Genomic DNA, 18,417 nt, shown 5'->3' on the forward strand with positions numbered 1-18,417 from the left:
TCGCCAAAACTCAAAGGATTTGTTTGAATTCACATAAAAGAACCCAACTTAGATCAATTGTGTTAAAAGATTTGACTTTTCAACTCTGTACACCAATATCCTAGACTTGCAAACAATTTCCTAGGCAAAATTATTAGTTTAAATCATAATTTCTAGATCATATAAATGACAAGAACAAGTCCCTGTTTGAGACTGGCGTCCTTGTACAGGTCGCTTATCCAGACTTGCCAATCTTGAGGATAGAATTACCATACACTCATGGACTTTCAGTACAACATTGGGGGCTAACCAATATGCCACACCACAAACCTTAGGGAAAGCGTCATTGCTTGATCCATGGGGTATATGTTACTAAAAGTCGTGACCATAGATAAAGCTGAAATCCTGGTCAAAGTGGCTTAAAACCCAACTTCCTCACTCACATAGTTATTAGAGGTTGCAACTGGGTGTTTCCACTGAATAAATCAACGTCACTGATCAACGCAAGACTCTTGTCACAACGTCAACACAAGAGTCAATGCGAGGTCACAGTAACATGATACAAAGTTGTTATTACCTCGGAATGTGTAATTAAAAACCTACAACCACAGGCACTCTAACTAAGCTACCTTGATTGTCAACACGCTAAGTGCCACTTGAGCATAATACAATCAACCGCTCAAAGCAGATTTCAAATGGTCTTGTATCTATATGAGTAGAGGGAACGTGCTTAATTTGTTTGCTCTGCAGTCGGAATCGTACAATGGACAATACTTTTATAACATTGTAATTATTAGTTTTAATAGATTCCGATAGAAATGGAAACTGTCAGTACGTTTATACACTGACAGATCTCCCACTAATGGTATCACTGCTGCTAATCAAAGAAACACATCTGTTAGTTATTTTGAGAGGGTGTACAAACAGGAATACGTGTTAATTGGCCAAGGTGGTGCACGAACATGCATTGAGTTTTGTTGTTTAAAGCTGCTCTCAGCAATATTACAGCTGTATGACGGCGAGTCACACAAACCAGCGAATGGTATTATAAGCAACCCCCTCTCCTGTGCCGTTGGGGGACGATGAAAACCAAGTTACCGAGCCTGACCACCCCATCATGCAGGAACCCAATACGACCATCAGATGTTGCTGAGCACCTGGTGGGGTGAAATGGGGTTTAACGTCGCGTCAAAGATTATTGAACTTAATTATATAGCGTCGTGCATGCATTATTTATTTATTTGTTTGTGTTTTTTTAAATTATTAATTTTATTTATTTATCATTATTATTATTTTTATTTATTTATTTTTTATTTATTTTATTTTATTTTTTTTGGGGGGGGGGGGTGTAGATGGTAAGGGGCGGCTTTGAGTTTATTAGTTTCTTATATAGCATGTTTTTTTGTGTGGGTTGGTGGGGATTTATATATGATCATGGGAATATAAACATATGCGCAAGTTGGTTATCCTCTATCTGATGAAAATATAATGCTACATGTAACATTCTTAAACTGTAATGAATAATTGTGTTTACTATAATTAATATACTTGTTCATATCAGCATGATCAGCCGTTGTAATAGATACTGAGGACAGTCACGTTTGATTTGTCGAGATAAATGGCGGCTTTGTGATAGGCTTTACATGAGAAAAATGACTCTCTGATTGTTTAGAATAATAAACACTGGTTGGATTGACAATTTGTCTGGTGTTAATCGATTAACAAGTCCGATCAAATACACCGCACCATCGTATGGTTTCCCTACTCATTTAGCAGATCTCCGAGGTGGTATAAATATAAATATGTGGTGAAAATTTATTCTAATCGCAAATTATATTAGTTTAATGAGCTCCTCAAATCCAAATAATCAGGTTAGTTTCACAACACCAGTCATTAAGTGGCTTTACCAGTTGATTTTGTGCTGCTTCTCACATTAGTTCTGCACTATTGTCCTAGTACTTCGATATAGAATCATTTATTACACAGGTTCAAAAACGTTAATTGAATAATATACTTTTTTGTCAAGTACCAAAACTTTCCGAATGTGAATTGATAAAAGTAATTAATGATGGCATGGAAGTAAAACAGGCATTGTGCGAGACGGTAGGAGATGTAACATCGGATCCTTTGATTATGGATTTTTCCAAGGCATGTTATGTTTGTCTTCGTGATTATTGGTAATGGTCGACAAGTCCAGATAAACAGCCAGGTTGGTTCTCTAAAGGTTACCTATTACTTAAAACAATATCAGTCACATTGCTTTCCACTTTTACAATGTGAAAATAGTAACAATTGATCATGTCTGTACTGTGCCAACACATGCCTGGGTATCCAAGCTTGGTGACTGGGTGTGTGCGTGTGAGCTCTTGTCAGTGTTTGGCTGGGATTTTGTTGAAGGTGGCATTCAAATTACTGTTTTATTCAATATTCCACTTCTTCTGATATTGCTCTTCTAAAATTCCTTTCCACAAAAGCACATAACCGGGGGAGCAAGTTTTAAGTATTCTTACCCAGGGAGTCTATATGAGACTTTTTGAGAATCACCACTTATATAAAAGTAATTTTTTCCCTCACATGACTTAAATATGGAAGTTTCACCGTCGCATTGTAACACTCTTTCGGTCTCGACTTTCAGTGCTTTTGAATTCAATATTTATCACAACCAAAAGCAATGTGATTATAACTCACAGCAAACATACATTATACTCGTCAGCATTTAATAGTTTACAATATCCAAATTATGTAAAAATGGGATTCATTACCAACTTCCGACAAGAGAGAGAGAGAGAAAATCATTAAAAATATCATAATTTGTCGATAGTAACATGCTTAATACCTAATTGTGATGATACAATATCATCGCACATATGGGAACCAATTTACTGGATCATCCCATAAAAACGTTCTCGGTCATTGAACTTGATGCAATATGCTTATAGACCCATCACTCACTGATGCATCATGCGTTCACCCTTGATTCATGCAACCCATGCATGGACAATAGAGCCATCCTGCGCTTTGAACGAGGCAACTTCCCTTACCCGTAAATCCCAATAAGGAATTTACATGACGATCCCATCACACCCACATTGCCCATTGGGTATTTCGCATGCGGGTACCAAGGTAAAGGTTATTTACAACCGCCATATTATGGTGTATTTACCCAATGGCAACATATTAATGTGGTTTCTCGATTGATTTGCCAGCCCACCTGTATTGCAAGCACTCATTGATTGCTTTTAGCAATGTACGTTAATGCGTTAAACCCACCGTCGGGGTGATATATAGAGACTGAAGGGAGCGAAGGTGAACCTAGATGTTGGCACGATGACACGACCATGGCAAGAGTTTAGACACGTCAGTTGAAGTGTCCATTACATTTGTGTTGATATACTGGAGATTGTCCACATATCATTTGAACTCTGTACATGATGTAATTTATTTACAACTCAAGCTGGACATTATTATCGAGGTATTGAGTTTTTAAGTTTCTTTATGATGTGATTCAAGCTCAGTCGGGCTCTTTGAGGACACTTCAACATTAACAAATTTAACAATTGCTCCTCGCCGAAGAAACTCCCAGCCTTCAACAATGATGGCGCCCCCAAGAGCCAGGTCTCAGAAGAACGGTATCCCTGAAGCCTTTGTTTACCGCGGGGAAGAGGAAATGAAAACTGGCAATGTAAAAGAACAATTTAAGAAGTTCTTTCAGGAAACCAGTTTCACTGCTCTGGTTCGAATCTACAACGCTACATCCCTGGTAAAGCGCCTTGCGTGGTTGGTGGTGTTTCTGGGGATGCTGGTGTGGCTGTCAGTTCAGTGTTACTGGCTCCTGGAGCGGTACTTCAACTACCCCATGGAAGTTAAGATGGACTTGGTGGCGGCACAGGAAATAGAATTCCCCAGTGTTACCGTATGTAATTTGAACCCGCTCAAGCAATCAAAGCTAATGGAGATGCCCTATGCCGATCTCGGATCCTTTATGCAGCTTGAGTCGCAAGATATGCTATACACCGCGTTCAAGGATAACTACTATGACGATTGGCAAGCCAAGCAACAACCACAGGATCGTAAGTATAATTAATAATAATTAAATGTGAAGGTTCGGGACTCACGTCTTAAGTCAATGGATATGCCATACAATTAAAGTGATACAAAAATACCTATCGAGAACATGTTTATTTGGTCAATCTTGAATAATACCTTTTTTGTAAAAGATCTAACTGACCATGTATTCGTTGTATTTAAATGCGACTTGGGTATACATGTACAGTCCAACCAGTCCAACTCTAGGTATAACTTTATAGTATTCTTCATTGAAACAGCTGAAACATTAGATCAATTTATGTCTCAATAGATTTCGAAAAAAGAACATACTGTCTCTCTGTCTATAAGGTATACCTTAATTACTAGTATATTGACAATGCGAGTACAGTTGTACAATACATAAAATAACAATTGTATATACCTCATTGGTATAATGCTTTCAATGTATCATTAAATCAAATTCTATTAATATTCAATAATATCTTAGAATAGCCAATTTGTTGGCCACTCACTGAATCTGTGTACCCTGTCCTGTGGATGTCCGAAGAGAACTCTACGGAGTGAATCACAGGACGTCTCCCTCTTCCTGTCAGATCAACTGAGTGCAGAGGATTAACAGGCCAAACAAAAACCTACCCTGAAATTTAAACCCAATATTAAATAATATATCAATGAACATGTGGGTCAGTAGATAAAAACTGTTGCGACGGTCTTGCGACGGTACAATATACAGTAGTTTGGTTTCAATCTCATTAAAATCAGATCTTAGTTCTCGCTTCCGCTAAACAAAGATCTGAGGGCACCCCATTACGGGTCACGTCAACGAACTTTGACCAACCAATGGAATGACCAATCACAGGGCAGCTTTCTCGTGCTTTACGGCACTAATTTAAAATTGGCGACTACGCTTCGAAACATATTTTGATAAATTCTCGATTACAAATTTGAAACCTGAACAAAAGAACATTCTTGAATGACTAATAGATGGTCTAGATTGGATTTAGTCGTTAAACCCGTAACTATCGTTCAGAATACCCCGTGTTAAAGTTTTCGAGGTTGCATGATTAGAAATCACATTCCGACTCACTTTCATAATCTGGTAAGCGACGCTCTGATTAGTCGGATGAAAGGTCGTTCTGACGTGACCCCTAATGGAATGTCTTCAGATCTTTGTTTATCGGTAGCGAGAACTAAGGTCCGATTTTAATGAGATTGGTTTGGTTTGCGTTTCTGAGCTTTTCTGAAGTATGCCTGCATGATGATTTATTCTGTAAAAATCTGCAGTCGTTTATGTTGTCTGCAACAAAGTGGTTATTCAGGCACACGCGGTAAGGATTTCACAAATAATGTCTTAAGACTATAGAGGAATACATCGACTAACAATAACAAACATTATGACTGTTTGTGGTTCCGGGGTGGAATACACAATTTTCATCCATTTTGGTTTTGAACGCTGTGAATTACATATGTGTGCATGACCTCTGGTTCCAGCCAAAGAGATGGGGCCACGTATGGGAATGTCCCCTGATCCAATAACAACTTGGACGCCGAACCAAAACACATTCTCGGGATCAAATATAAACACAGCAATTGGTTTGTCTCCTGGTGTGGCAACAAACCCTCCGTCTGATGCATCGACAACTACACCATCGGTGTCTTCTTCGTCAACAAATGCCAACGTTCCCTCTGGCCTAGCCACAAGCTCCGCGTCTGTCACGACAGGCGTAGGTCTTGATACAACTACAAAAAGCGGAGATTCTGCTCCATTTGGGTCTGCCCAAACGGCATCTTCATCCTCATCCTTAACAACACATGGCGGCGATTTCCCTGACCCTACATTAGGCATGACGGGCGGAGATCCACTCGAAACGACCCCAGTCGGTGGCGGAGAAGGACCTTCGCCGAAAATAAGAAAAAGGAGACAAGCAACAGATCTCACCGATTTCTTGAAGGAAAATACCTTCAATAAATGGGATATGTTGGAACGAAGTACCGTGGCTACTCAGTTTTATGAAGATAAGGACAAAGAGTATATAGCCTCAATGGCCTATGCTACCTTCTCCAAGACACATAATGAGTCCATCGTGATTAATGGAGGCCATCCAGCTAATAACTTCTTTATTGACTGCAAAATGGCAGGTTTCGCTTGTTCGCCTCGGTATGTATTTCACAAAGTGATTCTTGTGTCAAAAGTAAATATATTTCCTATAACAGTAATATTTCAGATATATTTTGGAATCACGTTCGTATAGGACTTGCACTATAATAATCTTAATGCATTTTGATGTTTTTAAAACATAACCTTTTCATGTATTTTGTTACAAAGATCTTTTTCCAGTTTCCATCTTTGGCGATTTCACTTTTTAAACCTGAACCCTGGCTGAAATAAGGATCTTTGTTTGATTTATTTCAATTAAGATGTCAGATATTAAGTTTGCATTTATATTTCTCTCAAAACTCGAAAAAGACTGTAATGAAACAGTTCATAAAAGTGACCTCATAAATGTGTTGACATTGTATATAGGTGTACTAATCCCATTTTCAGGAACTTTACCACCTTTGTTAGTCACAAATATGGCAACTGTTACACATTCAACGCCGAGGGAAACGGAAAGAAGGTCGTGACAAAGTTTACTGGTCCCAGTTATGGTAATAACTTATCTTTCATTCATGCACCATTTTTTGAGACATATTACCTTGTACTCATACCTTTTTCCACCGTAGGGACTCCAGCCCCATGTTTGTCTTAAGAGGCGATAAATGAAGGGTGGTCAGTGTGTGACCTGGTTGATTCTGTTTCATCGTACCCCATATTTGATGATTGTTGCTCGCACTGTCAGTCCAGTTCAGTTTTTTTCTCACGGTAATACATGAAAAAATATATATCATAAATTCATATTATGTTAGTAATAATAATGATGATGATGATGATGATGATAATAATAATAATATCAAGATGACAGGGGTATTGTGCAAATACGTATAGAGATTGAAAGTTATGTTGTTAGTTGAAATGTGACAAAATGAAAGTGACGAGGACCTCATACACGTTTTGTAATAGCTACAATATTTCTAAAGATGGTATTGATAAATTTGGACACGTTTTTCATATCTTTTACCCCAACGCTGGATAAACATTTTTCCAATTTATACAAATTAGGCCATTAGGCCATTTAGTGATATTGTCAACATACCCCTTTTTAGGATAGCTGTGTGGTTTGTTTTGCATACATTTGCAAATAATGATTTCAAGTAACATTATATAGTATTTGATGGCATAGTTATTTTTTATCATTTCTTTTCTTTTCAATGTGTCGGATCATTCTTTTATGTTAACTGTTAACTTGGGAAGAAATCGGCCAAAATCATGCATCAGTACTATAAAATTTATACTTGACTCTAAAACCTGAAGATAGGTCCTTTCCTCTTTGTACTCGATTCAAAAGCTCCAGAGATATACATGTACAAAACTAACAAGAGGTAAACAGTATTGGTACAAACCCTTTCTGTCACAGCCACCTATCATAAAAAATCTGATGCCCAACGTGAAAAGTTTATAGTTGTTCCTAATGACAAGTACTAAAAGCATCATCATAATATGTACGCATCACTTCTTTGTTGGTTTGATCAAAGAACTTGGAAAAAGACGTATAAAAAATATCCCATATAAGGTCAGTATGTTAAATGAGGACGAAATCTGCCATAACCACGCATCAGCACTTGTGCCATTTGACTTGACTCTAAAACCTGAAGATTATGTCCTTTCCTCTTTTGTTCTGGATCCCAAAGTCCTGAGATATATTACTGGGTGCAGCAAATGTACCACCAAACCCCTGTTGAAAATATTACCCACAGGCCTTTATATAATAAAGGAAGGACTTTCTATATATTCACAGAAAGTATTTGAGGCGTGTGGAATTAATACCATGTGGATTCTCATCACTCAAAGGTTTTGCTAGATTGTTTGCAAACTCAGAAAAGAACTAAGGTCAATTCTGTCAAAACATTAGATTTTTCAACATTGTACACCACTTTCCCACATGAGAAACTTTAGGAAAAACTTCATGCCAAAGTCCATGTGGATTCCATAATGAGCAGAGATACAGTTACATATTTATATTCAGAGGTTCGGAACAATTTCTCAATATGAAACCAAATGTCACCTGAAGTGTATTGAGAAAACAATATGTGAAAAACTGGACTTTCTCATCGATAACATGAATGTTACATTTGGGGTAAGACATTCAGGCAGGAATTGGGCATCCTCATGGGCACTTATTCCACTCTCCTTCTTGCAGATCTGTTTATTTAAGCATGTGAATCGGAATTTCTGATCCAATTAGCAAACTACTTTGACTTGGTACACACGTTCCCGTGAAAAACTGACTTGCCTTGCATCTGTTTGTGGCGGGTACTACCGATCTGGCAGTGTAGGCCCTTTTCACCAACACCTGGTATCATCACTATTTGCTAGTGATTCATAAACACATGCTCATGAAAAGATCGGAATTGTACAATCGAATCTGCTTTTAACAAAGGTTTCTTATGTATTTGGAAAGGGTTTTGTCTTTTTCTTTCCTCTTAAAGTCTGGAATTGGTGGTACCTTAGGTGCAGTGATATTGCTAGACAACTGTATGATAAGATAAAGGTGAACCGTGTTCTTCAGTCGACTCGGGTAAAGACGCTTTTCTTCACGATGTACACACCTAAAGAGCAGTTTTATGTAAGGGAATCAATATGAATATGACAGGATACCACATAATACACAGGTAACCTAAACCTGGTATACAGTATGATCAGTATATTGCTGATTGTTTGCCGGTACGGTCACCAATATAATGTTAGAAAATCATTAATTACCACCACAATTCCCTTGTTGTCAACGGCGAATGAAACAGCTTAGGCTAACACTACAATTAGATGTAAGGAAACCTGTTCACAGAGCAAATTACGTATTGTTATCTATTATTGATGTTACGGGTGTAATACGGGGCGTGAAAAACTATCCCATTGTGTTGATTGATAAAACTACATTCACTTAGTGTCTTTGGTGGGCGTATATTGGATTTCCCATGTATTCTTCAACAATGGAATTCTTGAAATCGGTAATTATCATCACTTCTGACGAACCCAGCCTCAAGCACAATCTAAACCTCAACTTAAATCCAAACCTCAACATAAATAAAGTATGGGGTCGGTAAGTCGTGATGGTCGCTTAAACATTGGAATATCAATGTATTTCACTTGCTTAATCTGGGGTTGTCTCCAAAGCAAATAGTATATAATTTAGTTTTCACTAAATTAAATGTTGCTTTACATAGCATACATGAGTGTATGCACTGATGTACATCTCAATGTATTTTCTTTATTTTTTATTGCAATATCCATATACAAATACATGTATTGAAAGCTAGATTGATTTTTCAAATAAAAATATCTTACTTTAGCTAGATTATATCCAACAAGTCATTTGTAATGGCGCTTGGTCAGCACTCAAAGAATATTTTATTTATTGAAATATAAATTGATTTAAAACTTTTGAAAACCTTTAAAAGACAACCCACAACTCAATCAATTTGCTTTTCGGCACATATTTATAACTTTTCGGACATCGTATGGTTCATGTGGTTGCAAATTCATTCCTTACGCCAAGACTTCATTGAATCAATTTTTTTTACGCAAAATTACCCAGCCACAAATTACGTTTTCACAAACTGTTGCAGGAATGGGGGATGGTTAAATAGACATAACCAACATTCGCAGCACTTCAATTTCACTTACATTAAAACAAACTCCTTTTTTTTTCTTTCTTTTCACTTACAATAAAAACCAACTCTTTTTTATTCTTTCTTTTACCCCTCAGTTTATTTAACGGGTTCGTCATGGGAGTCTTTCTGATTGAATGTAATTGTCAACACACGTCTTTCTGTATACAATATGCGTTCTGCTTGATGAGTTAAATGCATACAACATACAACATTAGGGGCTGTTCACGGAATACGAACCATTTTCTAGTATAATTGAAAAGACATGGCTGTCAGGTATAAGTCCTATTTCAATCATTAAAACGCTACATTTTAAAACGCAGAAGGTATTTCGAGCTGATTTGTTGTTCAGTCAATTCGTGTTCCACGATAAAACGTATACTGTCAGTCTTTCATTGTGTTGTGCATGAAATACGAGGGCTGGTAAAAAAGTGCTAAGCCTAACAAACAAAACAAGCATTTTTGAAAGTGTTATTAATTATATTTTTCAACATAATCTCCCTGCTTTTCAACACACTTTTCATATCGCAATGAACTACTCAAACACTGTACTACACTGACTAGTTCATTTTGTTATGGCCAGTAGTTGAAAGTAAGTCAGGCTTAGAACTTTATCACCAGACCTCGTATGTACATTAACTGGTGGTGGTGGTGGTGGTTTTAGAGGTTGTGATGGTAGTGTTGGTGTTGGTAGTAGTAGTGGTGGTGTTGGTAGTGATGATGGTGGTAGTGATGATGGTGGTAGTGATGATGGTGGTAGTTGTTGTGGTGGTGGTAGTGATGTTGTTGGTTGTTGTTGTTGTTGTGGTGGTAGTGGTGGTAGTGATGCTGGTGGTTGTTGTTGTGGTGGTGGTGGTAGTGTTGGTGTTAGTAGTAGTAGTGGTGGTGTTGGTAGTGATGATGGTGGTAATTGTTGTGGTGGTAGTGATGTTGTTGGTGGTTTTTGTTGTGGTGGTAGTGATGTTGTTGGTGGTTGTTGTTGTGGTGGTAGTGATGTTGTTGGTGGTTGTTGTTGTGGTGGTGGTAGTGGTGGTAGAGATGCTGGTGGTTGTTGTTGTGGTGGTAGTGATGTTGTTGGTGGTTGTTGTTGTGGTGGTAGTGATGTTGTTGGTGGTTGTTGTTGTGGTGGTAGTGATGTTGTTGGTGGTTGTTGTTGTGGTGGTAGTGATGTTGTTGGTGGTTGTTGTTGTGGTGGTGGTAGTGGTGGTAGAGATGCTGGTGGTTGTTGTTGTGGTGGTAGTGATGTTGTTGGTGGTTGTTGTTGGGGTGGTAGTGATGTTGTTGGTGGTTGTTGTTGTGGTGGTGGTAGTGGTAGTAGAGATGCTGGTGGTTGTTGTTGTGGTGGTGCTAGTGTTGTTGTTGGTGGTTGTTGTTGTGGTGGTAGTGATGTTGTTGGTGGTTGTTGTTGTGGTGGTAGTGATGTTGCTGGTGGTTGTTGTTGTGGTGGTGGTAGTGGTGGTAGAGATGCTGGTGGTTGTTGTTGTGGTGGTAGTGATGTTGTTGGTGGTTGTTGTTGGGGTGGTAGTGATGTTGTTGGTGGTTGTTGTTGTGGTGGTGGTAGTGGTGGTAGAGATGCTGGTGGTTGTTGTTGTGGTGGTGCTAGTGTTGTTGTTGGTAGTAGAAGTGGTGGTGGTGGAAGGGATTGTTGTGGTTGTTGTGGTGGTGGTAGTGATTGTGATTGTGGTGGTGATACTATGAACATTTTATAATGTACATAAAACAGAATACGTAATACATAAACATACACTATGTATCCCCGTTATACTGATACTGTTACATCTTTGCGTAAACTGTCATACAACGGCCATTCCAAAAGTACGTGTATTACATCTTCAACGAGAGTGCGTAAATAAGGTAGCCTCGTGGTTACAATCTTCCCTTGTCACGCCGAAGACACGAATTCGATTCCCCACATGGGTACAATGTGTGAAGCCCATCTCTGGTGTCCCCCTCGTGATATTCTGGAATATTGCAGAATAATTAACAATAATCACACATCTCCATCGTGATCTTACCACTGAATACAAATTCTGATACTCAGGAGCGTATTATTGTACGTTAATGGACCAACACTGAAACATGTTTGAGGCAGTGTATGTTTACAGTGTCTCCCACATAATTATAAGCCCATCTCATTCACAAGGGTCAATGCGAAACGGACACAGAGTCCATCAATCAGAGTCAATCAAGTTTGTGGAAGTCCAAAATGATGACCACTAATGGTATTTACCTTTCCATAATAAAATCTTAAATCAACATGTTCACGAAAGGTTCTTGTTTCTCACAATAAGCCCCTTCATTCATTCCAGCCATACCATCTATCAGCTTAATTCATATTGTTCAGTAAGTCCACCACACACCAATGGATGTAAATCACTCTCTGTTTAGTCACCCGAAACCCAAGTCAAACCAACAGACTGACTGTATTAAACGGTGTCGATCGGTTTTGTTGGCGCGAGAGACGGGCTTACTGAGTAATGAAACGTGAGAGTAATGCAAGTCATGCGCATCAGTATGCACAAATACTTTTGACCAGATACAATCGTAGTAATTGAACACACGGCGTTAACTGATTCACACGGCTATTGATGTGTGCGTGTGTTACTCTGCTACTATGGTTACGATACATCTGGACAGTGTAAGTTCATTGAAATGAAGGGTATTTAGTGTCTGTGGTGGATGTATCACGATCATAAACATCACATGAATGTCCCGAATGATAATTGCTTTCACTTAATCCACCTATACAATTAATACAAACGATTAACGCTGCTTGCAATGATTTCAGGATACACGTATCCCATTGTTATTTGTTTATATATCAAATAAACCAAGCAGAACTTGTGCGTCATATAGACGTCAACAGATTCCAGTGTGCTATGTTAGATGAAAGTATACAAACTACACGTACGCATCCACATACACCTGCGCACACGCACACACACACACACACACACACACACACACACACACACACACACACACACACACACACATACATGTCACTCACTCAATGTGATAGACTTATAAGATTTAAATTTCGTTAAATGTGTCACTTCATCTTGAGGACAGTGGTGGCGATCACCCTTCTCCTTTGAAGCATACTTCAAAGTAAACATACAAACAATCAAGATAACTAAATCACTCTAATATGTTTTAAAAGTCACAACCAACCCCTTCACCCCCTAATCACCACACCCCCTGACCCAAATAGGTGTGTCCGCGCGTGCCTGTACTGTCCTTTACATCCAGGTCTGTCCCTGGAGCTGTACCTGGACCAGGAAGAGTACATCCCCGCCCTGTCCCCATCAGCTGGAGCCAGGGTGCTCATCCACCCCCGCAACTCGATGCCGTTCCCTGAGGACGAGGGGATCTCTATAGCTCCGGGCGTATCTACCTCTGTCGGGTTGCGCAAGGTAAGAATGGTGTTTCATACAAATTTCTTGTGTATTTATTTTGTCCTGAAGGCTGAATGCGTATTTGCACTACAAACCTGTATTTTGTCGCCCAGGGTGTCGCTGTCGCCCAGTTGTGTCCTATAGCCGCACCAGGAACTGCTGATCATTGATTCGAATCCTAGATTCTCCCTGATAATGTTTCGAATATGGAAATTCCAAAGTGACTATAAAACGCTGTGCACTTTGGTTAAATTAAGAAGCATCTGTGCTTAAAAATATCATATTCGGCGCGAATGGACGATCAGTGGATCTTGGCGCGTTTACGGAGTATAACTTGTCCACTTGACTGTACATGGCCCCGCTTCCGTTCTCGCCAACTCCTCGTCGGTATTCTGCAATGCTAACCTATTATCAACAGTGTCACAAACAATATTTGTGAAAGCTGTTATGACGTGTGCTGAAGTTTCAAACTTGACATAAATTAAAATAGCCCCATTTTCAATCTCAGAATCTGTCGATATAAAGTATACTCTGAATATAACGCATTCAAACAAATTGTCAAATCGACAGATGCGAAGACAACCCAAAAACTGTTAATCAGTGGTATTGCCCATTTACATAACTAACTAGGGCTATCCGTAGAAGATCCGTTTGGTTCCGATCACTTCGACATTACCCGAGTTGCTGGTACAAATCTCCATACCTCCTCCAGGTTGACATCACCCGCCTGCCACCCCCGCATGGAGTTTGTGCTGAGGAAGGCCTGATTGAGGATATCTACAACACGAACCTGCACACGAACTACTCCAAGTTATCCTGTCTGAAGTCCTGCTTCCAAAACCTTGTCATCAAGTACTGTCACTGTGCCATGCCCCATTTGTTCGTCCCAGCCAACGCCACTGTCTGTGACATGACAAATACCACTGTAGGTATGTAACACGATGTTTCCAATCTCCTTACCCGCCAACACCACTGTCTGTGACATGACAAATACCACTGTAGGTATGTAACACGATGTTTCCAATCTCCTTACCCGCCAACACCACTGTCTGTGACATGACAAGTACCACTGTAGATATGTAACACGATGTTTCCAATCTCCTTACCCGCCAACGCCACTCTCTGTGACATGACAAATACCACTGTAGATATGTAACACGATTTTTTTTAATCTCCTTACCCGCCAACGTCACTCTCTGTGACATGACAACTGCTGCAGGTATGGAGCAGTCATCAGAAGATGACTCTAGAGGGTCAATGTCGAAAGCATATTGAGGAATGGTCGCTAGCTGTTTATGGGAGGGTGCCCTATCAAATGCCACAATTGAACATGGAGTTCTCCATCAGGCCAGTGCTCCAGTTCATACCAGTCATGTTACAATAGCTGTACAGGGATATGGGTACCAGCTTTCCCTTTCACGTTAGTCACCATATCTATCTCCTAGTGGCTACCACCTGTTTTCAAATGGTGAAAGATTTAACGAAGATCAAGAATTGGTTGCTGCTGTAGAGTGCTGGTTGACAGGCCAGGATTTGACCTTCTATAAAACAGGGGGAGCTAAAGTGGAGAAGATATGGGACAAGCGGTATTTAATAGCAAAAGGAGGATGTTCAAGAATAAATAAGATCCCGACAATATTTCAGTTCTATGTTTCTTAGGCTCAAAACCTATTGCTACCCCTCGTAGTTATTAAGGTGTTTAACACAATCACCTTTAAATGGCATATGCATACTAAGGTGCTGGAAAACAATCGCATGAGAACCGCTGAAAAAGTATGTGACACAATTTGTTTCTAATCACTCCCTGGCAAGTGACAGACACAATTGGAGGTTTGTGATAATACATGTATTGAGACCTCTTTCCTCAGAAGCTTCGCTTCTATGACCTCCTTTGTGGTATTCTCTAGAAACCTGCAGCAAGGGCCTACCGGACAATCAGCCAACAGAGTTCAAGCAGTGTGACACGAGCTGCCCTCAACCATGCAGGTACGCGTTAGGATGGGACGGTTTACTTTGTTTCAATATGTGCTTGAATACTTCAAATGATATCGCTTGCGGGGGAACATGCATGTGTACTTTTCAAGCATGTTTCATTGATATTTCCTGTCATGCTTGCATCGGTGGATGGGTACGTTTTTTTAATGAGCTTATGCTTGCACAAAAATACGTATTGTGTTATTTTTGAAAACAGGACCCAAATATGGTTAAGTATTTCTATGATGCTTGATATGAAAAACAAAAGGAGCAAAAAAAAGAAAATGATAATTTCCAGACGCCCATTATTATTTCATAAATCACTTTGTAAATTATATATATCAACCACAAAATATACAAATAATAGCAAAAAGAAAGAATGTATCTTAGAATTTGATTTTGTTACTCTATACTATTGAGTGGACATTCAGAACACGAAAGTGTTTTGTCAGCACATGCGTAAATGAAATGACAGGGAATCATTTCTTAGATCATTTTATTTTTACGAAACTAAATTTAGCCCTAAAGAAACAGCTCAAGACAACTTTTGTTGAATGTTTCGTTCGGTCATCATTCCGTATCACGTGGTCTTGTGGTAAAGTAGCACGGCATGACAAGCTTGAAGTATTTAGAACTCTCAGACTATGCCCTGTATCTTCTATACCTGCAGGGAGATTCGTTTTGAGAAGACGCTGTCTGTTGCTCAATGGCCTTCAAAGCGATATGCGGTGAGTAGGTTTCACATTTAACGTTACAATTCAACAGAATACCTTCACTGAACAAAAGTAATCCTCTTTTGATGAATTAGGAGTGAACGTGGGACGATCATGTGGCCAAGAGAGAGCCACTGGCAATCATTACGACTTTGAGCGAGTCATGAAACTCCATAGCAACTGGGAACGATTTTACGGCTGTGAGTGGATCCACTCGAGGGGGGAATATAGTCATCATATGGTTTGTCTGTCTATCCGACCGTCCGTCCGTATTTAGTTTTCAGAGCAGGGGTCGTTTTGTGGGGGTCGGGGACATTTGTCATCTTCTGATGAATCTTGTTTTAATTACGCCAGGATTTGACCTTCTATAAAACAGGGGGAGCTAAAGTGGAGAAGATATGGGACAAGCGGTATTTAATAGCAAAAGGAGGATGTTCAAGAATAGATAAGATCCCGACAATATTTCAGTTCTATGTTTCTTAGGCTCAAAACCTGTTGCTACCCCTCGTAGTTTCTGATGAATCTTGTTTTAATTACGTATGTTGTAGGATCATCTTCAGAGTAAGGTCCAGCAGAGTAACTACAGATTCTACGGATCGAAAGTCGAGTAAGTCAACCTTTATGTTATCAAGTTACAGCATAGGTGCGTTACAATTAAGATACCTACCATGTCATACACCGAGGAACTGGGCCTGTTTGATACAGAATTGATCTTGCACCCAACAATTTTATGGGCACCCACAACTCATTTTGTGAACGTTTAACAAGTCCCGCGAACATATTTGGAGGTAAGACCTGAGGACAAATTAACAAGGAAATTCGGAACATTTCTCTTTTTAAAATTTTCTTTTAGCGATAATGCTTGTAACATGTAACGCCAATACGGATGTGGTTTGCAATATATAACGAGCTGGTCATAAATAGTAATAAACAATTAGTCTACATGTTGTTGTTTTCAGGGAGGAGGACTTCGCAAGGGTAGAAGTCTATTTTGAGGACCTTTTGTTTAAAGAAATTGAGCAACAGAAAGCATACGAGGTTAGATGTATTATTATGTATATCAATTTCAAATTTTAAATAGCGAGGAGCTTTTCTTTGCTTATATTTTGTTTGTTGTCTCCAGTTCGAGAACTGTCCCAAAACAATATCAATAAAATACGGAACAGAATTAAATTGTGGCCTATTATGACGTGAAATGGGTAAAATATTTTGTTTCCCTTTCAGGCCCATTTGGAAATATCGGTTAATGCCCCCGAAAACTAACATGTGATTTATGATGGTGTAAAATATGTCTTGATTCAATCCCAGAGCTTATCAATGTCTGTTTGAAAATAAAGAAACATTTTTTTAACGTGTGATATACTTCTCTTGTCTTCAGTCCCAGAACTTGATCAGTGATATCGGCGGCCAATTGGGCCTTTGGCTTGGCCTCTCCGCCATCACCCTGGGAGAGTTGTGCAGTTTCCTCTTTTCCATCGGCCAGGCCATGACCCGAAGGGTCGTCAAAAACAACAAGAAGGGCTACCAAACCCCCATTGAACCGGTCAGCTACATGTAGCGACGGTAAACACCGGAACAGACCGACCAGTTCCGATGTAGAACGAAAGCAACCGAAGTCATCTCCAAAAGCCTTTGAACATTTATTTGAACTTACTCATTTAGTACCCTTTGTAAATCATTTCATTGGTGAACGTTGTTGTATGAAAAAAGGTCATAAGTACTGATGTACGTAAAGATACGAGCCGTATGTGGGTAGTTATGAAGGCGTGTGTTTTAATCTCTAGCTGTTACCTACCAAGGAACAGATTGATTGTGAGATAAAAGCTCTCACTCGTCACCGCGAAAACCGGCAGTAATGATGTATCCATTCTTTAGTGTTCTTGATGAGTGATCAATCATACAGAATTTTTTAATTTTAATTAGAAGATTTAGATCAGGTGTTTTCAGATTTGAGGGTGTTAAGGAGTATTTGAAACGCACTTAAACTGCTGACAAAGATGACGCCATGATGAATGGATGACGGCATAAGATTCCTGACAATTGAACCGTCAAGGTTAGAAGTATGCAACGAAAAAAAACCTAAATCGAAGTTTATTTGGGAGAATTGGATCAAGTGCAATATATAATGGATCCGATATTCATGTCGACAAAGCTGAACACCATGTTAAAACAATTGGGACATTAAACTTCTGAAGGACAGTATTCCTACCTTTTGATATATTCAGGATTTGCGTCCCATTTAACAAGTTATAGGGCGATGGGGTAGCCTAGTGATCAAATCGTTTGCGAAGACCCGGATTCGATTCCCCACATGTGTATGTATGAAGCCCATTGCTGGAGCCCCCCGCCATGATGTTGCTGAAGCGGCTTAAAGGGTACAATGTGTGAAGCCCATTGCTGGTGTCCCCCGCCATGATGTTGCTGAAGCGGCCTAATGGGTACAATGTGTGAAGCCCATTGCTGGTGTCCCCCGCCATGATGTTGCTGAAGCGGCCTAATGGGTACAATGTGTGAAGCCCATTGCTGGTGTCCCCTTCCAT

The 18,417-nt window shown here is 39.5% G+C and overlaps 1 protein-coding gene across 1 annotated transcript; it reads left to right on the forward strand.

The window, feature by feature from the left end:
- Positions 1-3,405: 3,405 nt before the first annotated feature.
- Positions 3,406-18,149, forward strand: LOC139465053 (epithelial sodium channel subunit gamma-like). The gene is made up of 10 exons (XM_071246751.1): positions 3,406-4,049; positions 5,518-6,184; positions 6,572-6,675; positions 13,045-13,208; positions 13,903-14,119; positions 15,098-15,176; positions 15,835-15,892; positions 16,426-16,484; positions 16,837-16,915; positions 17,256-18,149. Exons 1-10 carry the CDS (start codon positions 3,572-3,574, stop codon positions 17,433-17,435), a joined length of 2,085 nt encoding a protein of 694 aa, XP_071102852.1. The 5' UTR covers positions 3,406-3,571; the 3' UTR covers positions 17,436-18,149.
- Positions 18,150-18,417: the final 268 nt, after the last annotated feature.

Source organism: Haliotis cracherodii, unplaced genomic scaffold (assembly GCF_022045235.1).
Source record: "Haliotis cracherodii isolate W230 unplaced genomic scaffold, xgHalCrac1.p SCAF_1, whole genome shotgun sequence".
Taxonomy (NCBI): Eukaryota; Metazoa; Mollusca; class Gastropoda; order Lepetellida; family Haliotidae; genus Haliotis; species Haliotis cracherodii.

Coding starts and splice junctions, on each gene's coding strand:
- LOC139465053 (XM_071246751.1), top strand. CDS start 3,572: ATGATGGCGCCCCCAAGAGCCAGGTCTCAGAAGAACGGTATCCCTGAA. Junction 6,185..6,571: donor GGTTTCGCTTGTTCGCCTCG/GTATGTATTTCA, acceptor TCCCATTTTCAG/GAACTTTACCACCTTTGTTA. Junction 13,209..13,902: donor CCTCTGTCGGGTTGCGCAAG/GTAAGAATGGTG, acceptor TACCTCCTCCAG/GTTGACATCACCCGCCTGCC.